Source organism: Limulus polyphemus, unplaced genomic scaffold (genome assembly GCF_000517525.1).
Source record: "Limulus polyphemus unplaced genomic scaffold, Limulus_polyphemus-2.1.2 Scaffold88, whole genome shotgun sequence".
Classification (NCBI taxonomy): Eukaryota; Metazoa; Arthropoda; class Merostomata; order Xiphosura; family Limulidae; genus Limulus; species Limulus polyphemus.
In genome coordinates this window covers 395,870-421,079 of record NW_013665698.1, presented here as the reverse complement: position 1 = coordinate 421,079, position 25,210 = coordinate 395,870, and the positions used below count along the sequence as shown (strand labels likewise).

Sequence of the window (25,210 nt, the reverse complement as noted above, 5' to 3'; positions counted from 1 at the left end):
CTGCTGTGATGCTAGTTTGTTCGGTCGTCTTTCTCCCAAAACCAGTAGTTGATTTCAAGTTATGTCTGGAAATTTGTGAACTTTGGGCTGGTGAGCCTTTGTCAGTCACAAATCCTTCTTTATTATCTTGCAAATAATACGCAGAGCTTCCCTGTCACAAGAGACGTGTCCAGCTTCATCGTAATATCCATTTCTTTTGGACAGTGAAAAGGGGATATTTTTCTTAACCATTGTTTTCAGGTTGCAGATGAAGGTGTAGCTCTGGTTTCGTTTGAGATATGTATAGTTTTAGATCCTACGGGAGTGTTTCTGCTTCCACAGAGAACATTGGAGGCCCCTTTCTTGAAACGTTGTGTCTTTTCGGTTTACGTCGTTTAAAAATCTTACTGTACATGAATGTTCGGGAAATCGTCATGAATCACATGTGTACGTGCTAAAAATGTCCCAGTGGTCACATGACTCCCATCTGCTGCAACACGAAAATGTAGTAGCATATACATATTGTCCATATAGAGTTCGATTAACACTCTGTAAATAATGAAAGTAAATAAACGGTTTTCGTTGTTGATATAAGGAATTATAACAAATCATCTGATCACTAATAAACTTTTCAAACGCAATAGAAACAGGCTTATAAATCATTACAAGTGTTGGTTAAATATTAATTTAATAAGCAGGTGTATTTCGTTCGCGGCATATTTAGTAGTTTTGAATACCAAGGCTAACAGTTTGTTTGTTTGTTGAAGCGCAAAGCTATACATTAAGCTACCTGCGCTCTGTCCAGCAAGGGGAATCGAACTCCGGATTTAAGCACGTAAGTCCGAAGACTTACCGCTGATCCACTGGGAAACAAAGCAAATAGACAATATTCTCCATCAGGGTCTATGACGTCATAAGAACTACTTCTATAGGCTCATGCGTATTAATCTCTGTATATATATTACAGGGTATCCGAAAAGTCTGGAATAATAGATGATTTGTAGTTTTTCTTAATTTCAGATACGTGACTGATAATGACGCTGTCAAAGCATGAGAAGGTCGAGTTAATTCTGATGTTAATCCAAACTTGTTTCGAATTACAAGGACAGTATGTGGAACACATTCTGTAAAATTTGTCGACGTGCCTATGATTCCAGAATTTTAGGACACACTATAAATTAATGTACTCAAACTTGTGTATATCTATGTTTCATCTATGAGCGTTATCACAATGTTTATATTCCTTAAAGATTTTATTTTCTTATTGTCTGACAACATCTTCTCTTGATTTGGGAAATCCGTGTCTATTTTTGTTCAAATTGGTTAACAGGAAAGGTACCATCAATTATATACAAAAACTAAGTAAGCCAGAGAAGCTAGGATAAAACTGGTTATATGAGAGTCATAAAGATTTTCTCTGAGGGGGTTTCGTCCCTGTTGATGGAATATTGTTCTTAGATACATACGTAAAAATGCACGTATTATGACGGGATCTCGATGATGAGTAAATTACATTCAAATAAATATCCATGTAATTTTTCAGAATTATCTGGATACTATCAACTCATTACCTAATTGAAGTTTGTGTACGTCACAATTATACGTATGTAAATAACGTAATATTTAGGAGTGTATGCACTGATATATTATAGATTTTTTCGGTTTTATTTTCGCACTTACAACACACTGACCCATTTAAGAAACAAACTGAAAAACAGTTAGGATTTACAGGGTTTAAATTCATGTCATATATTTGTGTTTACAATCATAATATTAGGAAAACAAAAATTTTGAATTACTGTTCTTATTTTATACAAATTGTTTTTGTTCTTACATATAACTATTTAAATCATGACGCATTTGACATATTCAGTTTGCGTGCCAAACGAAAACAAAATGCTCAATAGAAACAACGCTACACATGAAAGCCTTGACCCTACGGGTAACATTTTTAGCACCTTCGTATTTTATTCGCCCCCCAGAGGTACAGCGGTATGTCTGCGGACTTACAACGCTAGAATCCGGGTTTCGATACCCGTGGTGGGCAGAGCACAGATAGCCCTTGTGTAGCTTTGTGCATAATTAAAAAAGCAAAAAGCAAAAGCAAGTATTTTATTCATTGCAAAGTCTTGCGTATTCGATAATGATGCAGCCACAGATAAACTTGTGGCTAAAAGGTTATGTAACAGCCCTTTTCAAGGTAGGATTACACAAAGCAAGACTGTTAAACGATTCAGAGTCAAATAACACACCACAAAGCAAGAATGTTAAACGACTTAGAGTCAAATAACACATCACAAAGCAAGACTGTTAAACGATTCAGAGTCAAATAACACATCATTTCCAAGAAGAAAGTCTTCGGTGTTCACCCAGAAAGCAGAAAAGATCTCACATCTGAACGTTTAGGACAGCAACGGATGATTCCGTGATCACACTCCTAGTCAATCTGGATCAATACCCTCATTCACAAAGGTTGTGATTACGAAAGAGAACCTTCAACCCCTCCCAAAAGCCATTGCGATGAAATTAGGCATATCTCTTGTTACATTTAACAAGATACTAAACAATGATTTTAAAGTGACGAAGGCTCACAAACAAGATGTTCAAACTCTTCTAGCCACACCTCCAAATCTTATGATGAAGGTGGCCGAAGAAACTGGAATCAGGGCAATCTCATTTAAATTTCCTGATGTAACTCCAACGAACGTTTGTGCCTGCGGTCAGCTTAAACACGATCTTGGAAGATGAAGTCTGTAGAAAGTTTGTCAAGAAGTGTGGTCTAAGATTTACCTCACCATCTTTCACAGAAATTTGTTACAACGAAAAGTACGATGGTGGGCGATAGTGTGTGTGTTATCATGGCCATCAATTTATGTACAATCGATGATGAAGGTAGTATTTCCAAAGGAAGTGGGGGTACTTGAAACATCGTTCTTATAAAATGCAAATAACTTCGTGTTACAAATGTTTACTTGTGCAACTGGCATTATTTTCTTTAATCGAAAACATTACATTTGGATCAAAATTAATCAATTCATTTTTACTGATAAAGTTTGTTTGTTTATTTGAAGTTAAGCACAAAGCTACACAATGGGCTATCTGTGTTTTGCCCACCACGGGTATGGAAACCCGGTTTTTAGCGTTGTAAGTCCGCAGACATACCGCTGTGCTACTGATAAAGTATTACTCACTTGTGTTTTTCCTCGTCACTTTAAAGGAAGCACCATAATTCCTACTTTTATCCATATTTTCTTGAAAATGTATCTCGTGTAACAAAGCGAAGCAATAAAAGGAATGAATTTTTGCAAATTAAATATTATTATGTTCCATTTGAACGTTTCAAACAAGTCTGATAAAAATAAAACAGCCACGATCACGTAAACCAAATTCATACTTTCAAATTATTGCATAACAGCCCAGGGTCCTATTGTTAAAAGAGTAATAACAAAGCTATTCCTATAAAGAAAAAAGCTATTCTATCCGTGTATGGGAGATTTATATATGTGATAAAAGGACGAAATGTAATCATCTGCAAAGGCAAAACTAGTTTTACCACTGTTAATCATAGTCAAACAGAAGTAAACGTGAGACGTATACTCACTCATATTATCGACTGCTAAGATATATGGCTTCTAATAGCCTGGTGTTATTAGTTTTGACGTGAATAACAATCAATACATTCTGCTTCTCTGCTACAAGCGGCAGAGCTTGCTTAAAGACAGAAGCACAACAAACACGTGACGACTATTGGCGAGATATCGATACGTAATAGTTGTGACAGAGGGTAATATATAGAATTAGGGCGGAAAAATACAGAGAAGAAGATTGGACATGTTTTGGAGCCATGGCAACAATATTCATCATCATGATAGAAGAAGCATTGACCTAATCAGGAATATACGAGAGTAGCTGTTTGACTCGTGTTTAATTACCTTTTTACTAACATCATGATTACATACGAAAGAAAACTCAGTTGCTAATGAGGGAATACATAATCAGAAGAATTATTTATTGAAAAAAAAGGTTTATTGGATATTTTGGTAGCGCTAGAATCCATTTAGAAATATTATACAGAGGTACGTAATTATATATGTTGTTTTAAAGTTTTTTTTCAGTTAAAGATTGAGTCGATTATCAAAACTATTTCGATTTAACTTATGTGTATTTTCAACCAAGTAATTTAATTGATTGAAGAATATTTTTGATTATATTAAAAGGCAAAAAAAAAAAGAAAAGAAATTGTTATGGTTCATGATTTAAATATCATATTAGCAATACATTGAGGAAGGTATATTTATCCCCGTTCCTCCTGGTAAATTGCACCTATCATTATTATGTTACATAATTTATAAATCAATGTACGATCAAAATATCTTAGATAAGTAAGCTATTGTACGATTGAATATTGAACTTATTAAAAAAAAAAAGATTTTTGTAAATTACATTTTCTTTTCGATAAGGCAATAGTGAGTAAACGTAGTTTAAGCTCCAAATACTAAAGTTCATATGACAGTCCTTTTTATGTTTCTATCAATATTATTTCTGTAAGTCTAGCACGGAGTATTATATATAATTTGAAAATATTTTGTAAATTACACTTTTTTCTCCATAAGGCAGTATTAAGTAAACATAGTTTAAGCTCCAAATACTAAAGTTTATATGACAGTCCTTTTTATGTTTCTGTCAATATTCTTTCTGTAAGTCTAGAACGGAGTATTATATATAATTTGAAATATTTTGTAAATTACATTTTCTTCTCGATAAGGCAGTATTAAGTAAACATAGTTTAAGCTCCAAATACTAAAGTTTATATGACAGTCCTTTTTATGTTTCTGTCAATATTCTTTCTGTAAGTCTAGAACGGAGTATTATATATAATTTGAAATATTTTGTAAATTACATTTTCTTCTCGATAAGGCAGTATTAAGTAAACATAGTTTAAGCCATCTTAATGGGAAAACGTATGCAAATGTGGAAGGTGTTAAAAGGAAATCGGCATGTATTTTGCTTCAAAGCCAAGTGATTTCTTTAATCAGGGCATTAACAACCTGATTGTAAGTTGGAAAAGCATCATCGATAAGAATGTAGACTATTTCATTTAATAAATGTTTTGTTTTGCTATATAAGGTGTTCGGGTTTTTCATCTAAAAAAAAGCGACATTAATTTCTTGACGATCTAATACATACAAGTGTTTCAAAAACTTAATAGATATACTGCATACGAACTACTTTTTCTTGTAATGTTTTCTCATTATTTCAAATTATATATAATACTCCGTGCTAGACTTACAGAAAGAATATTGACAGAAACATAAAAAGGACTGTCATATAAACTTTAGTATTTGGATTTGATGCAACACAAGATTATGGAGTTGGGTTGGGAAGTTCTCCCCCACCCACCATATTCTCCAGATATGGCACCATCAGATTACCATCTTTTTCGTTCGCTGCAACATCGTGCCACATGTGGACATGCATTGTCGTGGAGAAGAAGAACACCTTTCTGATTGACGAGTGAAGGGCGTTTCTGATGAAGGGCTTGATTTAAACATTCCAGTTGCTGATTATAGTCCTCTGCATTGACGGTTCGCTGTGGATTGAGAAGTTCGAAATGAATTACTTCTTTGATGTCCCACCAAATGCAAAGCATCACTTTCTGCGGATGGAGTCCAGGTTTTGGGTCTTCAGAGCATCAATATCAATTCCAACATGTCGGCCCCTGCCATCACAGTTTTTAAGGCTAAAGTCACCTCAACGAAATTTGCTGAACCATCGTTGACACTCACGAACGTTCAGAACATTTCCATAAACTTTTTTGATATTCTTTGTGGCTACAGAGGCGTTGTTTCCCTTCTTGTATTCAAACAGCATTACATACCGAATGTGTGTCTCGTCGTGTGCCATCACTATAAGGGATTAGAGTATACTAAACTTTACACATTATATAGGCCACACTAACGTGATGCTTAGGCGGTTCGTTTAACTATTATACGTGATGTACGTTTTCTTGGGGGATGGTCAATGAAAGTGTTCCAAAACGCGACATTAATTTTTTGACGACCTAATATCACATGTAATAAATTTCGGAAATGCTCGAATGCAATATATTTAGTGAATTTCGGAAATACTCGTATGCAGTACATTTAGTATTTTTCAGAAATACTCTTTTGCAGCAAATTTAACATTTTTCAGAAATACTCTTATGAATTATATTAAGTAAGCTTCGGAAACACTCGTGTGAAACATCTTTAGTGAGTTGTGGAAGTACTCGTATGCAGTATGTTAAGTGAGATACGGAAAGAGTCGTATTTAGTATATTTAGTATTTGTCAGAAGCCCTCGTATGAAGCATATTTGGTAAGATTCGAAAATATTTGTATGTAGTGTATTTATTAATTTCTGAAATAGTTTTATGCAGTATACTTAGTAAATTTCGGAAATAGTCGTATGCAGTATATTTAATAAATTTCGGAAATAGTCGTATATGAAATAATCGTACGCCGAATATTTAGTAAGTTTCGGATATATATATAAATATGCTCATAGAATTGACATTTTTGATTCTTTCTATGACGGCTTCAAACTTGACATTTTTAATATATTAGTTATCGTTTAGTCAATTGCGGGCTTAGTTTTATTTAGACATTTGGTCCAAAGAACATGTTTAATGGAAGATATGCAGAAATGTCTACAGTACACGAGATACCAAACGCACCTTTGAATCGTAACTCTTTGTGTGAAAATTTCTGATCATTTGTTTGTAGTTAGATATAAAACATGTTTTTAGTTGACAGTTAGGCTTGTAACAAAAGTCTAGAATCTTTGGGGATTTTGTTAGCCTATCAACAGACACGTTCATACAACATGGGGAAGGATCGAATGAAGCTGTCTTCTTACTAAACAGCTTGTATTTTTACCAATTGTTAAATCATGCATATCTAAGTACAATTATAAGCATGTTATCATAAGTCAATGTCAAGGTAATGTCACATTATTATCGATTTCATAGGAATACAGACTAACATAAAAATAAACCTGGCTGGGTTCTTGTAGACTGCAGTGTGATATAGACTCTAATATGAAAATAATCCTTAGTGGGTGCTTGTAGACTGCAGTGTGATATATACTGTAACATGAAAATAAACCTCGCTGGGTACTTGTAGACTGTAGTGTGATACAGAATATAACATGAAAATAAACCTCAGTAGGTACTTGTAGACTGCATTGTGTAAAAATACATTATTGCACTGATTTATAAACACATAATACGCTATTTAAAGACACAACAATGTACATACGAATAGACTGACGATCTTACAAACAAATATACACGTATATACCTTTACTATTTCATCAGGATAGGTAACTCAACATATTTTAAATTCAACATGTTACATTAATGACAAATTTAATGTAAACAGGTGAGAATTAATATTATTGGTAAGTTTAGCTTGTATACACAAAACTCTTTAAAGTAACCAGGTATGGTTATCAGGTGCTTAGTACATGGTTAATTAGATATGTATTTAACCATGTACTTCGCACCTGATAACCACACATAATTAACCATATAATCAGATATATATTTAATAACCCCCAGTGGCTCAGCGGTGAGTCTGCAGGTTTCTGACGCTAAAAATCGGGTTTCGATACCCGTTGTGAGCACAGCATAAATGGCCCGTTGTGCAGCTTTGTGCTTAACAACGAACAAACAAATGTATTGAATAACTCAAAACCAATTACTTTTCCTGTGTTAATATACTATGACTAACTTGAAAGATGTATTTTTCAAACATGTAGCGTAACCAATTAACGGAACAAATTAGCTGTGAAGTATAATTCTATAGGCAGCCAAAAAAGGTTTCACTTGGATTCCCTTCTTACAAGTGATGAAGAAAAATATCAATAGAATTTTACTTGTGCAGTGAAATATGCTTAACGAAAGCACGAAAATACGCTTGTTACAATGCCAAATTAGTTTGTTTAATGTAGCTGTTCGTGCATCTATAGCAGTAACGTTCACTGACCGTTCTCCTATTGCACCGGTAGTAGTCTCCACTAATGTAGAGAAAGAAGATTAACCTAGTAATTATTTAACACTAGAATGACCTGGTTATTAATGAACATTGTCAAAAGTGGTGCCTTGCGTCTGTTATGCACGATAATATACTGTACTTAGTAGTTTCTGTTTGTTTATTATTCAACTTGTGATTTTGATTTCAAACGAATACAAGAAACGTCATAAATCATTTGCTAGGTTAAAACACTTACGTTCGCTCTCAGTTAAAGTTCAGGATGAATAAAATATTGAAGTATTTCCCATACTTTTCCTGTATGAGTTGTTAAGTTAATATCGCCGAACTTCATAAAAGTTTTATGTTTAATCTTACAAGAAAGAACACACACAATCGCAAATCGTTTGAAGTTATTATGTTGGAATGGAGAAATTTTTCCTATGCCTTCAGCTGAGTGAGAATTTGACCCTGGATCCTTCCTCAAATTCCTTGTAGTCCATAATTTAACAGTAGAATTAACCCAACGTATTTATATTGAAATACACATAAATACGTGATATATTCAAACTCGGTTATCCTATGAAATAAAAATCGAGTTTGTAAAATAATGTGTAAGTAGACATAAAAGAAGATGCAAGTTCGTATTCTACCTGATATAATGATACAGTATACGCTCTGTATATATCTTGGAAACGTAATGTGTAAAGTGGGTATATTAAACAGAAACAAAGGCAAGATCTAAGCAATAAGGGAAGAAAGAAATTTATTATAAACTTGCCACTAATGATAATGACACAAAATGATCTGTTAAAACGAAATGTATTTCTTAGGTGCATCTGCAAATAACAAACCTCTAAACTGTAATCGAAATGAAAAATCATAACAACTGCAACAAAATATGACAAAAATAAGGAGTTGCAGCTCTATGTAAATTTGGTTAGAATGGACTTGTAATGCACGAATTAGTTGTGTCTTTTAAAAAATTTGATGAGTAATTTTCACTGTTATTGTGTTGTACGCTGGTAAAACACAAGTCAGATTTGTTTTTAACTGAGTTAAATGATATTACAATACAGTGATTTCGTTATGAGATCCTCCGAAGTGAAATCTCGGGAGATTATCGGATGTGCTCAGAGCTTTAGCTTCTCTTTGCCCCTCTCGTGATGGTGGTGCAAGCTGTACTTGAAGTTTTGTGGTTTAAGTTTACTTAAAGAGGATTGTGTTGACAAAGCAGAATTGAGGATGCCTTAAGGAGAGTCAGGAGAAGTCCAGGGAGCTTTGAATAAGGGAGATCCAGACTTCACAAATCAAACGGCCCCTGTGGGGCATAGGGTCCTTCAGGGCGGCAGGGATCTATAAATCTAAAGATGGAGAGTTTTGCTGTGGGGAGGGGTGCCTCGAGAAAACCCACTTTCACGGTCCAGGTACCGAAAAAGTATTCCTGGGCCTTGCCCGAGAAAAGTCCTGAACGGAAAAGAAAGTCAAAGATTGAAGAGATGCAGGTTAGTTTCTCAGAAGATAGTTGCATTTGGGACGTTGTAAGCTTGGAAAGGCACTATTGTAATCGTCCTCTTCGCTATAATCATGGTAGGTTGAGTCAAAGCGATAGAAGTCCTCAAGTAGTGTAGGATCGATGGGTATAGTATATAGCGTGTGGGACTGGAGTAGATGAGGGAGGTTATAGGAAGATTGTTCACTGAAGTTGAGCAGTGGATGTGGTTGAGTTTACGTGGATTTTCTTCTTGCGTTGGGCTTGGTTGAAAAAGTGACAATATTTGTTGATGTGGTTGCATCTTTGATAAGTTAGCCTGGGTGGCTTGGTCAGTGGTGGAAGCTTCTCGGCTTGTTTGGGTAAATTGGTCGGCAGTGGAAGAAGTAGTGTGTGGTGGCACTTGAGTTGAAGGGTTGAGGAATTGTCGATTATTTGATGGGGTTGTAAGTGATGAGGCTTGTCGACAATTGCCTCTGTAAGGCTTTTCGGTTTTGAAGTGAAAGTATTGGAAATAGCACCCGTGATTGAGGATAAGATCTGCTGTTGGTTTGAAGGAGCGATGATTGAGTAGTTTTGCCAGTCAGTCGAGAGCGGATCCAGTGAACTGCATGTAACTTTATGTTGGCCGATTGTTCGAGGTAATGTTGGATTTCTTCAGGTATAATGGTAAGGTCTGAGAAAAGCTGTGAAAAGGTAAGCTTTGCTTTTAGGGGTTGAGCAGGTCACATATGGGAAGAACTTCTAGGGACTACAGAGATATATTAAGTCAGCATGGCTTGAGAGCTGGAGAAAACTCCTCCTCTCGTAGGATGACCGAGATACCGGCAAAGTCGCAAGAGGAGATTCAGAAGGCCTGGTAAAGGACATAGCTTACTCTCTCGACTGCAAATCTCGCACCGTGTGACGTTTTAAACGAATATCTTTATATGTATTGCTTTATAAGTAAGAAAAAATTAGCGTCGTCAGGTAGTAACCGAAGAGTTAAGTTTGTCTATCTGACAAGACATAAAATATAATTATCACCTCAAGTTAAGTAAATGAGGAACAGTAGGTGTCGCTAAGCGACAAAATAAAGTCAACATTCAAGTTGACAAATGTTAATGCTTTATTTATCCTAAAATTTTATAATTAATTTTCTTCCGTAAATATGTATTTTTAACGAACTATAGGTGTCGTGGCCCGGCATGGCTAGGTGGTTAGGGCGCTCGTCTCGCAATCTGCGGGTCGCGGGTTCGAATCCCCATCACACCAAACATGCTCGCCCTTTCAGCCGTGGGGTCGTTATAAAGTGACGGTCCATTCCACTATTCGTTGGTAAAAGAGTAGCCCAAGAGCTGCTAAATTAGGGACGGCTAGCGCAGATAATCCTCGTGTAGCTTTGCGCGAAATTCACAACAAACAATAGGTGTCGTTAAGCAGTAAAAATAGAAGTCAATATCGTATTTGACGAATTTTAATGCTATGGTTTTATTTTTGAAATCTTGTGAGTGGTTTTTTACCCCGTAAATGTGTAGATAAAGAAGTATGGGTAATATGAATTAGTTGGTTGGTTTATTTATTTCTTTTTAAGACAAATTGGCTAACTTGGCAAAGTCAATTGTTGACTTTTTCCAGAAAGTCAAAGGGTCTCAAAAACGATTAATTCTACGTTTGAACTTGCGTTTGTATCCTGACTGCTCGTCTTTCGAGTCGAAAAGCATGAGGTCAGCTAACCAATGACTCTTTACGCTGTCATGGTCAATGCTCGAAAAATATCACAACCTTCTATTCTGGAACCGGTTACCTATAAATTATCATGTCAGCTGGTTGTTTGTAGTAAGTAATCTCATTAAGAAAGTAAGTTTACTAACGTGATGTTAGTTGAAGGAGAACAGCCACCTCTACAACAAGTATTAGTTATAAGGAAGAAAGACAGGTTATGTTTAAACTGGCGACATCAATTGGATAACCTCCAACCACACAAATAATGAAATGAATTTTCGTGAATTTTAATTGTTACCGCACCTTTCACCACTGTATCTTTGGATGTCACATGAATAATAAACAGTATGTTACGCTTGGCCCATAAACTCAGTAAATGCTGGGCGTGGTCGTACAAAGTCGAATAAGTCACGACTTGTTATAGATTTCCAAGGACTACTTTTTGAAAAATATTATGGTAATTTTTTGGCTTTAATTATATCCAGTCTACTAGAAAATATAAACTTCCGATACAATGTGTAAAGGAGATTGTTATATTTATTTGTTTTAGACTTTAGAACAAAGCCACATTAGGCTGTCTGCTGTGTCTACTGCGGGGAATCGAACCCCGAACTTAAGCGTTGTAAGGCATTAAACTTACTGCTGTCCCATTGGGGGACAGCATCAGAAGAAAAACGAAATCTATAACAAGCCACTAAATTGTCACACCGTATAAGCTATTTCAATTAAAAACAGTCAGAAATAGTTGTTTTGAAACAACGATGAAAAGTTAATTTAAAGTTTTCGGTAGCTACAGACCTCTTTCATCTGTAGATTGTAACAGCGTCTTTATTTAATATCATTATTTATCCCGCAGCCTAAAAAAGGACAGTTCGATTTTATTCAAAGCTCAGAAAATTAAGACAAGAGTTGGTTATATGTATTAATTCAGTGTCAAATAAAGAGGATTATTTCTGAGTAGCAAGAGCCCGGCATGGCCAGGTGGTTAGGGCGCTCGACTCGCAATCTGAGGGTCGCGGGTTCGAATCCACATCCCACCAAACCTTTCAGCCGTGGGGGCGTTATAATGTGATGGTCAATCCCACTATTCGTTGGTAAAAGAGTAGCCCAAGAGTTGGCGATGAGTGGTGATGACTAGCTGCCTTCTCTCTCACTGCTAAATTAGGGACGACTAGCGCAGATAGCCCTCGTGTAGCTTTGCGCGAAATTCAAAACAAACAAACTGAGTAACAATAGTATTTTTATGCAGGAATCCGAGAATTCCATTAAGCACAAGTGAGCCAAGATATTGAAATCCTTTCCTAGTTCTTATTTTTAAATTAAAAATCTTCAACCACACTCTGTAAATAAAATATTTAAGTGTTATGTCTCTCCTTCCTTCCAGCACCCTAACCCCAAGTCCCCCAAGTTTCTATTGATCGAAGCTAAAATACTTATATACTGGATATTTAGTTATTGGAAGGAAACGTAATAATTCAGTTCTGGAAAATACATGACCTATAATTCGTCAAGGACAGTAACTATCTTATTTTTATTCAATGATTGGTCTTGTGTCACAGTTTATCTTCATCCATATAAAGTAATACTGGTATAACGACCCCGCCATACATGTACTGGTCAATGTTGCCTACAAGTAATTTTGTGCACTTTGAACACTAACACAAAATATGTATACGCGTATTAAAAGAGGTACTTTTGTAAAAATGATATTTGTAATGGTATTTGAATGTACGGCATTTTGAAAGATAATATAACAGGCTAATCCTATATTTAAAATTCTGTTCATTGCATAAAGGTACAACCAACAGGAAAGACATCACGTTACATTAGAAACCGTTGTATATCTATGTTCAAATGCATCTCTGTTAGAAAGATAAAATTCAGTTCAAGCATTTGCCAGTATTTGAGTAATCTAGTCGCGCTTACTCGTAAGATAACTTAAGCCTTTAAAGATTAAGATATGGAAGATCAGGCAAGATGTTAATATGCTTATATACCAGTCAGTGTAATTATAATCATATCATTTCGATTGTTCTTTGCGCTCCTGTCTCCTTCCCGCTATTTCTCCCTAGACCTGAAGCAAGGTATATATTCATACATATATACAAGTTATCTATTCAAATTATACTGTGTTACTTCAAGCACTAGAACGTTTATGTCATGTTATTCCTAAGTGTGCGAGAATTAGATATTTAAATAATGTATGTAACGCACCATGAAAATTTAGTGAATGTTGAAACTTCTATAATGACAGCAAAAGGCATGCAATTAGTTGTAACGTTTAGTGATTTAGGCGATTATCAGCAAAGTATACGTTTATAGAATAGCAAGGTTGTTTTCAATGTATATGTATGAAGAACAATGCCTAGAGCATTGTTTCTAGGATTTATTCAAGAAACATAATCCCTCATTATCTAACTAGTTCTTAAACAGCTAAAGATTTAGTTTAGTTTGTTTGAAGTTAAGCACAAAGCAACACAATGTGCTACCTGTGCCGGATTCTAGCATTGTAAATCCGCAGACATACCGCTGTGTCACTGGGGGTACGAACAGCTAAAAGCGCCTGATCCATGCTTTAATTCAGAGCACTTAAGAAATTAGCTTATAAAAATTAATACATGTTTTACCATAAGTTGACGTTGAGAACAGTTGTAATTTCACTTGTTTCAAAAAGAAGGGAGTTCCCCAGTACACATCATTAGTAAACAGCGAAACGTGAAGCAACGTATAGTTGAAGCTCTTTACGTAAGGACTAAAATTAATGTTAATTTCCAATCAGAGCAAGCATCGTACTAAAAAGCGAAACTAAAAAAAAATCAACCGAGTTATGAGTATAGCTAATTAAATATACTTTTATTATGTTCTTAGTTAGTTATAAAGATTAGAATGTATTATTTCATCAGTTGGATACCCTCGCTGTTAACAGCAATATCTCACGATATTCAGCTTAGGAGATTTACGTTAGCCATAAATCCATAAATATATATAATGCTAACAATTCCAAACAATCTCTGTAATAAAATAATAATAATAAAAATTAAAGGTAGCAAAATGAAATATATTAAGTAACAATAAAGAAATAACAGAGCATACCTTACTCATGGAACACATATTGGCATCGTATTTCATCCCCTTTTTTTTCCAAAGTGTTTAATACCATGCAACATTAAAGCAGAATCTTGGGTTTATATTTAACGAAATGAGATTGTGATGCTAATGAATCAACATGTTCAGGTAGCACGTTTTTGTGGGTAAACAGGGATAAATCACTTCTCAAAATAGTTCTGGGATTATTACAATACTGTTTCATATATTTATATATGTATAAACATACATACAGGGTTGGTGAGAGCGAACCCAATAATTATAGTAAAAATACTAATTCTGTTGTACTTCATGCAAATTTTTATAAGCACTTTATGTCTGTAAACCATGAAATTCCTCGAAACCGGTATAACTCAACGCAAGTGGTAAATCGAGTGATATATTGATATAGAGTGATGGATATATATATATATATCATCTATTGCAGTTTTATTGTGACATTCGCGGTAAGGTGAAAACTTTCTGATCATCTACTCATATTTCTTTGTTTTAGGTAAACGACTTGGACTAAGCATATCCTATAAATTACAGAAACAATATGCTGTACGTTGATAGGATGTATATATATTACGAGTTTTATGTAAAAATCAGTTTCCCATATGTTACAAAATATTAGCTCCACAAAGATACTTAAATATTGAAAACATGTTTCGCATTCAAAATTTGAAAACTATGTCCGGTATAAAAGTGTACTTTTCAAAGAGAAGAAGCAAAAATCTTTAACGGTGAACCTCTTTCAGCTTGTCAATAAAGCGACGGTACTTAAAAAATATTGTTTATATATGTAACATAAGTTTAAACCAAGCGGCGCATTTTTACTGAACAGTTGTCTAACTTGTTCTGATGGAGATTCCACTCCCTTACAACTTGTCTGTACAAGTAATTAAATTCGATCTTCACGTTTCTTACAACAGATTCCAAGTTAATTTAACAAAGGTTGGGTAGATTAACTATCAAAAGACACCATTCTGTTGAAACAAGTTCTGATTTAAGAATATGTTCTTTTTTTAATCGTATATATGCTCTAATAGCACTTTTTTGTCATGGAAAATATCTGAAACGTGTTATTAAAATGCATAGTATTTATTATTATCAAACTGTTTGGTATTTCTTTTTATTAATGTGGTTGGAACGTATTGTTATTAAACTGGTTAGAATTTCCTGTTACCAAAATGATTGGCATTTCTTGTTAATAAACTGGTTGTTATTTCTTATTATCAAACTGTTTGACATTTCTTTCGACAAGTATACTCGTTTGTCTTCTTGTACATGAAAACGTCTTGCTTTAAAACACGTTATGAAAACATTACTGTTAAAAATATTCAACTACATGAACAATATGAAACTTTTGATTTTGTGTTTTGTAATTTCGGTGGGTTACTTTGTTTCTTGGGTGTTAAAAGTAAATAATTCCAGTACCGATTGGTTATTGAAGAGTTAGTGATCTGTGAAGGAATGAATGTTGCTTTTATATCTTTTCCATCTTATATCTTATATCTGGGTGCTATTGTGTTATTTCGAAAAAGCCATATAGAGGGCTTTCTCTCCTTTTTTATTTTATTTTCTAAGCGCAAAGCCACACAGTAGGTTATTTGCCTTGTGTCAACCGTTGATATCAAACCCCGATGTTTAACTTTTCATGCCTCCAAGCTTACAACTTTGCTATCTGGGACGGGACTATTTCATTCGACGGTTATTAATGATCATAACTTTAAGTATCTTAAATCTACGAAATTTGATAGCTCTTATTTTCTAAAAGTTTATTTTAGTTAAGTGTACCTTATGTTTTCACTATAAGCTCATACACTGGTTGGCAATTTTATTAGGAACTATGTACCTTTTTAGAATTGGGCCTGACCTGAGCTGCAGATTATGTTGATCACATGATGTGTTAGGTGATCCCTGCAGCATTATAAGAGACTGGTACGAACAACCATATTTTTAGTTAGTCTAACAGATGTGGGAAAAGGCAAAGATATTGCAAAGGTATTCAAAAGAGACATGATAGTGGGTGCACGTCTGGCAGGTGCCACAATGATCAAGACAGTTTTATTAGTAAGTTGCTCCAAGAAAATGGTCATTCGAGTTTACCAGAAATGGGAAAAATTAAATAAAATGTCTGCTGCGAGAGGAAATTGTGGTTGCAAACATGTCATAGTTACAGAAATAGTTGGTTAGGCAGGATGGTAAAGTCCATCCGTCATCAAACAAAACACCAAATTCAGTATAGAAAATCCACATCCATCTCCAGCTGTTCCTTGCAAAAAAACAAAAAACGTTGCAACCAATAGACAATGGCAGTAGGAGACCACTGTACCGTATTGTCAAAAGAGAGAAAACGAAACACATTAATTGTTGTAAAGAACGTGACAGTGAAGTAATAAGGATTGTTGAAAAATATTGTGCGTCCAATTAATGAAGATTTGTCTTTTTTTTTTTATTTGCTCAGGTGGAATAAAACAGATTAGGAAAGAGCCACAATAATAACTCTTCCCTCTTGTGTGGTCACAAATGTCGAGACTTCTGGTGGTGGAGTTATGGTTTGGGACATGTTTTCGTAGCATAAATTAGGCTCCCTCGTCCCTTTAGAATGCATAATGAATGCCACGGCTTACCACAGCATCATGGCTGATTACTTCATTAAACATGAGTTAGTGAGCAATATCAAAACTGATACATCTTATTTTGGCTAAAAGCATAACGAAAATAAACTAATTAACAAATAGTTGATTTGTGCTGGTCATGTCTAACTTCTATTACAACCTAATTGTTCTGACCATCTGGCAAGTGGGCACGTTTTTAACTGCAACAAAAATATTGTTTTTTATTTGGCTATTAACACAGAGAATTTGTTTATAATTAAGCACAAAGCTACACAATGGGCTATCTGTGCTCTGCCCACCACGGGTATCGAAACCCGGATTGTAGCATTGTAAGTCCGCAGACATACCGCAGACATAACACAGAGAAAAGAGTTAACATATATTTCAAAATAGTTTCAAATGTAATGTAATAAACTGATATTTATTTTATAGTGTTGCTACACTTCCTCTTTCCTTTAGTAAATGTCCTTCTCGGTTCATTCACATAATTGTAACACTTTAGTTTAACTTACAAGTGTTACTATTAACTTATTAGCCTTTAAAAATTCTAGTGATACATTTGTTCAATATATTTTATAACATTCTTGTTCACGAACATGAATAGCTCACGGTTTGGAAAAAAAAAGTTATACTTTGCTTCCAATTCAATCAATACATAGTCTGTTCTGTAAAAATAGTTTTATTAAAAGTAGTTGCACTACACACTATTTTAAGGCCTTTTTAATAGTGTTAAAAATATGAACATTCAGTATGTAGTGCATTAGTGTTTTTTCATCATGAGCAGAGATCCTGGTTAGGTTACGATAAGTGTACTAAACCTAATAACTTTCCTAACAATCACGTCACCAACCAGAAAGGTCAGGAATGTTCCAAATGGATACAGCTTCTTAAAGTAAACGTACTGGAAGAAAACTTGTATCAATCTCTTAATCTTTTCTAATCTATTAAATCTTTAATCAACCACAATATGAGTGTCATCAAAGATGATGATATTTTTAGATATTATATCATCAGGTAAAATATAATCAAGTATAAGTTACAACTAGGTAACATGAATTAAAATATTGTTTGTAAAATTTACACAAGTATTATGACGTAACAAAACGTAATAGTACATAATTAGTCAATCAAATGTTCTTAGTATAATCATTAATCCATGTTACACAATCTATGTAATCAATCTGATGTCATACGATAGAGCAATCTGGTGGCAGTATACAAATACAAAAAAGGTTTAAGATCGCTGTAAGGAAAATATACGTAATGATGTAGTCAACATTTCGGCCAAATGATCACTACATAGATGTTTGGTCACAAAGAGTTTAAAGATTTATTTGTATTTCCAGATTTTATCACACTGTAAACACAGTATCTGGAGGTAATTTGTATAGTTAATCTAGAACTTCATGATAGTGCCCTCTTGTGTCGACATATAGAACTAACTAACTGATGTCATTGTATTTCCTGACGTCGAAGATAACGCCATCTACAAACAACCAATCACCGAGTGAAACAGAATAGGTTTTAATTATGTGTAAAATATTTAGTTCATTTTCTTTCAATTCAAAAGAAAAGTTGCTGCTGTCTTATGTTTTATATACAATGATAACTATCACATGACACGTATACGTAAAATGAGTTAATTTGCAAATAAAAGATAACACAAATTTTTAACACATTTTTTGATAGAACCATTGAATCAAACCCAGATTTTCAATGCAAACTCTTTGTAAATCATCGTAATTAACATATAATAAAAAAACTTGTAAAATAATCTCTCAAGATTTGCTTGGTTTCAATAAGCATTCGAAGACTAGGAAAAAATAATATACTGCCTAATACGCTTTGTTTTTGCCCAGGAAAAGTGTGTAGTTTAGTAAAAAACAAAAATATTAATCGCATTATCACATTTCTGTATCTATACTGCGCAGAAATGAGGCAAAAACGTGTTTTAATGACGAGAATTATATAAATGGTTATGCTTTTAAGCTACTTTTATTCGAGTTCACAGCTAGATACTAGGAACTTTGAAAATTTCACTGTGTTAATGGTCTTTCATGAGACAGCAGTAAGCCTACGGACTTACAACATTACAACCTGCTGGACACAGCAAAGATCCTAATGTAGCTTTGCTCTATAACAAATTTACAAACAAACAATGTTAACGTAATGTTCTGCGCATTTTATCGAAAACTGTGTGGTAATTTATGTGAATGTTAGCACTTGCCATTTTAGAAAATGAAACGTTTCATTTTGAAGGACCCACAAATTTTGAAGCTGTTTATTACGCAATGTCAGATGAACAAAAATGCGTTTTCGTTTGTAGTTGAGCGCAAAGCCACACAAAGGGCTATCTATGTTCTGCCCACCACGGTTATCGAAACCCGGATTCTAGCGTTGCAAGTCCGCAGTGCCACTGAGGTGGGGCCTTCTTTATTATATTTTCTTCGTTTGTAGCGTTTGTCAAACGATAACATATAATTGTGAAGTCAAATTATAATACAAAATAATTTTTATTTTTGAGATTAAATATTTTTGTTTTCAAAAAATGTGTAATAAATTGCGGTGAATAATTTTATTAACGCACCAAGTCCTTCTATAATATTTTACTATTTGAGCTTGAATTTCTATATATAAGTCGATTTGATATTCTTTATTACTGTAGCGTGGATTGTTTTGGCAACTATTAAGTATTATGCTTCTTGTATAACTACTGGCAAAGATCACCATAACTAAAACTAAGGTATCTATTCACCTTTTTATTTAAGTTCTTTGATAGAAATTATGCTTGTTTTATTATTAGAAGTTTGAAGACATAAATGGGTATACATAGAAAAAACAAGTGTACAAATAATTTATTTACAATGAACGAACGTGTATTTGCGAATGACCTCTTTTTCCCCACTCCAGATCTTTGAAGAAGTTGGATAAAACAGAATAAACTGTGATGAATTTTACACAAAGAATCTTAAAATCTAGGATGTGAAATATGTTATTCGAGCTGTCAGATACAAATGTGAAAATGTGGAATGTTGTTTCTGGAAACTTTTGTAAGTGATGTACATGTATATATTTGCGTAATTACATATAAGTACATTAAGTCATGGTATTTATTTTGGGTATCAAGCCCTATGTATATGTGAGAATTCCTAAGTGTTGCAAAGACCTTAAAGTATTTTTAAGAACCAATCTGTGAGGTTTTGGAAACACCTACTAAAAGTTATCCTAATTAATCCATATAAACACATATACTTACACAGAAAATTACTTCATGCTTAAATTAACATCAAACAAGAAAAAAAAAAAAAGGTCAACGTTAAAGAGCATGAATTAAGATTATTAAAAGTTACTTTCACAGATTTAACATGTTTCTGTAATTCTTTTCTAATCATAGCAAACTGGAGTTTTACTTAAAAATACAACGTAGCAAGATTAACTGACATCTTTTATTGATACAGTTTTGCTTTGATGTTATCTAATTCAATCTTGAAGCGTATTATCATCTCCTGAACAGACTGAGGGCATTCATGAAGTGCGCTTAGCATTAACACCCTTTGAAAATGTTTGAGTTTGTTGACACTCACACAAAAACTGCATAGAGGTCCTCAATAGATTCCTGGAAACACATATACTCCAACCTGATGGTTATTTACACATTCTCTACCGAATTTTTTAACTTCATTGTTTGTTGTTAGACGCAAAGCTGCATAAACGTATTCTTTTATGTTTATTGCAAAATATGTATTGGAATCGTTTCTTACCTTTTAGGTGGTCAGATAGTCGAGTTTTAGATAGTCAAGATTTTCGTTACTCAGAAACCCCATATCGCATAGCATAAAGTTGTGGTACTCACAACGCTGTTATCCGCCAGGTTATTAAAAATATTCACAAAAACGCAGTTTCCGGAAATGTACTGCAAAGAATAATTTCAAACATGGACAGCAAATGAAACACAAGTGAACAAGTTAAACAATATCTTTAGTCACGATGAATGACTGTCACCAGATTGGTTTTCTCAATTTCTACTGTGACTTTACTGGGGTGCTACGATGGAGAGACACTTTTTAAACCCCTCTCTACACGCATAGGACAAGGAGAGAAATAATTATATCACACTTTTAAATCAAACAAGAGGTCTAGTGCGGTATCCTATTATCCAAAGGTTCGTACGTCGCTGACTTTTCAAAGTAACATATAAAGGGGAGAAAACTACTAACTCGTAACAATTTGTACAAGTATCTGTGGCATCCATTGAAATGGGTTCGCTCCCACTCTAGGGAGTGGACACAGACACAGAGCCAAAGTGTTGCAAAATTTTAGCCGTTGCCATATGTAACCTCTACTTATGTAAAAGGATTATCACACCCTTATGATATTTTGACATCTCGTTAACAAAAATACCATAACTATATGCAGATCATCTGCACGAAAATGCGGAAAAAATATTTTAATACATATTTTTCAGATCATTTCACTGTGGTGAGTATAAACAAAAACAGCTAAAACACCGTATATATATATAATGTAAAGTCCACAACTATAAGAAGGTTACTGATGAGATGTGGAAATTCCTGTAACTGGTATAACTCAGTAACAAATAATGAACAAAATAACAAAGTGGGCTTAGAAGAATAAATGGCAAACACTAGTGCTACATATTATTGAAATCTCGTACATATATATATATATATATATATAGGTTGACTGTGGTAAGTAAATGACAACAAAATACACCATGCTGGCGATATGGTAGGTAAACAGTAGTCGCGTGAAAGCTTGTAATAAATAAACTTGTAATATGTTAAAAGGTGTATGTACGGTATTTATTCATTAATTAACCCACATTATGAGTTGTAGGCAATGATCAACCCTGTTAACGAATTTCTGCAAAACAAAATCAATCTAACATCTAATAACTTTACGTTAAATATTCTATTTCTACGTTGGATATCTGACTTAGCTGATACTTGCAGGTATTTTTTATAAAAAAACAAATGTTATGTTATGGTCTGAACTGCATTTTAAACCTTATTTTCATTAAAATAGATATATCCAGGTGGATATAGAAAAAAGTTATTTCCAACAATTCATGGGGTAAATCCAAAGAAATAACACTATATCAAATAAATATAGATAGATTCTATACTAATTATGAACGGATGAAATTAGTAGTTATTTATCTACGGCACAGGTTATCAGTTATTATACTATTAGTTCTGATGAAGCCGCAATGGTGAAATGTTGTTTGAAATAAAAAGTTTTTTATTACTAAATGTCCAAATCCTTCCAGTATGTACTTTAAATACTGAAAAACAACAAAAAATTTCCATATCTTTTTAAAAAAAATTAAGAATACGAAAATTAAGTATTATTATATGTAACGGCGATAAGCTGATGCTATCTGATTCTACTAACGCACTGTGTATCGGAAAGGGAGTCATGGTTATTCATAGTTGTAATATTTTTACTTGGATAAATCTGTATATTTGTTTCGTTAATTTTCGTGCAGAGGGTTATCTGAACTATTCGACCCTAATATTGGAGTTGTAATTAGTCGGTGATGGGTTTCGATCACGCCTAATATTGAAGTTGTAATAAGTCGGTGATGGGTTTCGATCACGCTTGTGAGTCGAGTGGCCTAACCGCCAGACCATTCTAAACTAGAAGAACCTGACTGATGATTTTTACTCCAGTTTCTTCAGGTAAGAGGTCGAGTCTTTCAGATTTTTGTATTTTTTGAGAAAGTAAACCTTATATATTAAAAGATAACAGTGCGCGAATATTTCTGCAAAGCCCTCTCGGACATTTAGGGAATAAAAAATTATATTGTGCTTTTCCTAAGTTCCCCCAAGGAATTTGATGAAATATGATTTTGTTTGGCAACTGATAAAAAAAAAGAGAGAGAGAGATAAATACAGTATGACTCCTAATGAGCGAATAAAGCAAATAAATATATTTTTCTTACGTTCTAGTTGAAGGTTATGAATACGCTTTATTAAAGGTACTTTAATTATTTAGTGATGCATACTTAGTTAATATGAATGTCTGTATTTACATACACATAAAATATCAGAGATTATAGAGTATAAAGGCTCGTTATTTTACCAATTTAGATTTTCTGTGTGTAATTCAACGTTCTATACCAACTTGTATTTATTTGTTTGCTATATAGGATTCTGGAATGCTCGTGCACTATAAGCGTTCGTTACGTGATCTACTAACCTGACTTAGGCATTCTTTCAAGAACAGCCATATTCGGAAACTATGGGACTGAGATTGCTTCTCGGTATTGTGTGGTCAATTTGACATATAAGGGCCTGTGTTTTTAAACATGATTTACTCATTTATACATTTATATATAACTCCAAATGCAAAAACTAACATTAAATAAATATATATTTATATATAACTTACCATCTGAATATAGCAGAAATAAAGACAAAGATGTTAATATAAGCAATTTTCGATGCATTATGGAATTCTATGAAGAGATAGATCTTCTGAAACCAGTTGTAGGTCCCAAATTAACCATCACGAAACCAGAAAAGATTAGCACTATTTATCCATTCTTTCACGTTATCTACAAAAATCTTCTTAATTGTTTAGATAATCATTCTGTTCTGTGACTCGTTAAGTTAAATGTAGAAGTTATTAGGTTCATCAAATGTTGCTACTTGCCAGCCCCTTTCGAGTTTTTTTTTCGTCAGTTCCAGCTAGAATGGTACTTAGAGGGGGGAGAGCGGCAACTTTCTCTTAAACATCGCCCGATTCCTGAGTTTCACTTCGATCTGCAACGACTCTGGTTTCACTATCGATAGTTTGCGTTCACGTACAGCAAAGGCCTGACGATCAGTGCGTTAACAGTAACTCTCATGCTACAGTTAGGCCACTTCGCTAACCTCGTGGGGAGGGGTTGCTATAGCAACACGGTGTGTGCTTGCTTTAAAAGAGGAGCGTCAAGAGATTTAGTGCGGGTGGACGTAACAGAAAAAGGTTGGTGGGTGGGGAAACGGGTGGGATAATCTAACTTACAGGAGAGTCAGTGTGTAAGGTGGGGATATGTGTCTCTACCATCAGATATAGAGTAATTTATGTGGCTATATAGACAATTTGCCGTAAGAGTGAGTCATGTTGCTATGGTTCTTTGTTCAGTGTACTAAAAAAAACACCGTTTTCCAAGCGTTTTAAAGCTAACTTAATTCAATCTACAGTAAGTTAATTTTGTTATTTCACGGTAATAGAACTAATTTATAACCTGTGGTATGCTAATAGATTATTTGTTAAACAAGAGGACTGAAAAATAATAAATGCGAGAAAATATTGAAAAAGTAACATAAACGTTTTCGTGCTTTAGATACCATAAAATATTTCGTGTTAGTTTGTCATAATTACAATTGTATCAATTATAAAAAAAAATTCTAGTTAAAGTAATTAATTAATATTGACGCTCGCTATACAAGTTACTTTAAGCGTTTTGTTTCATAGAAGTATTAAATGTATTCAAGCAACATTTGAAAATTCAAATGAATACCAATTTAATGGCTGTAGAAAAAGAAAAATCCCACACGAAGCAATAGTCTTTTTATATTATTTTATATTAAAAGCCCCACCCCCAGTGGCACAGCGATATGTCTGCGGACTTACAACGCTAGAATTCGGGTTTTGATATCCGTGGTGGGCAGAACACAGATAGCCCATTGTGTAGCTTTGTACTTAATTACAAACAAACAATTATATTAAAAACTACTTATTTAAAATTGAAAAGTCTAAACACTCTAGGGACAAGAAGAAAAAGATATTTATCATGTAATAGTCACAGTGAAATTTGTAAAATAAATGATGGATAAAATTCATTATTCATTTGTGCGTAAACACGACTATAAATTACAAACCCTGCTACGCATACACTGTATAAAGTATCTAATCAAAAACACCCTTAGGTGTGAAAAAAAGGTGTGGCCAAAAAGAAAAAAAAGGAATCAGGGCATGGTGGTTAGTAAAACAAAATACGCGGCCTGGCTAACTAATGAATGAATATTTGCTGTAAAATTCTTATCAATGCTATAAGTGTAGCTACTAGTTTGGCCGCCAATTTTGATTTCATTCCTTTTAAGTCGCACGCTCAATCCTTTTTCGACCGCTCCTTTTTTCACTCCTAAGGTGTTTTTGATTTGATATCATGACTTTTTGTCGATATACACCAACAAACCACAGCAAATAAGAAAGTGACATTCGATGTTAACCAACATTAGCTTTAGGATCTCAACCCTATTATACGGAACAGACCTATACTTTACAGAACCAACCAGATTCTTT

The 25,210-nt window shown here is 34.0% G+C and overlaps 1 protein-coding gene across 1 annotated transcript in view; it reads right to left on the bottom strand.

Annotated features, from left to right (window-relative positions):
• The window catches only part of LOC106468400 (roundabout homolog 1-like), a 230,936-nt gene extending 207,268 nt beyond the window's left edge, over window positions 1-23,668 (bottom strand). The window contains exon 1 of the mRNA XM_022397370.1: window positions 23,309-23,668. Within this exon, the coding sequence (XP_022253078.1) occupies window positions 23,309-23,366 (58 nt within the window). The 5' untranslated portion in view covers window positions 23,367-23,668. The remainder of the gene's footprint in view (window positions 1-23,308) is intronic.
• Window positions 23,669-25,210: the final 1,542 nt, after the last annotated feature.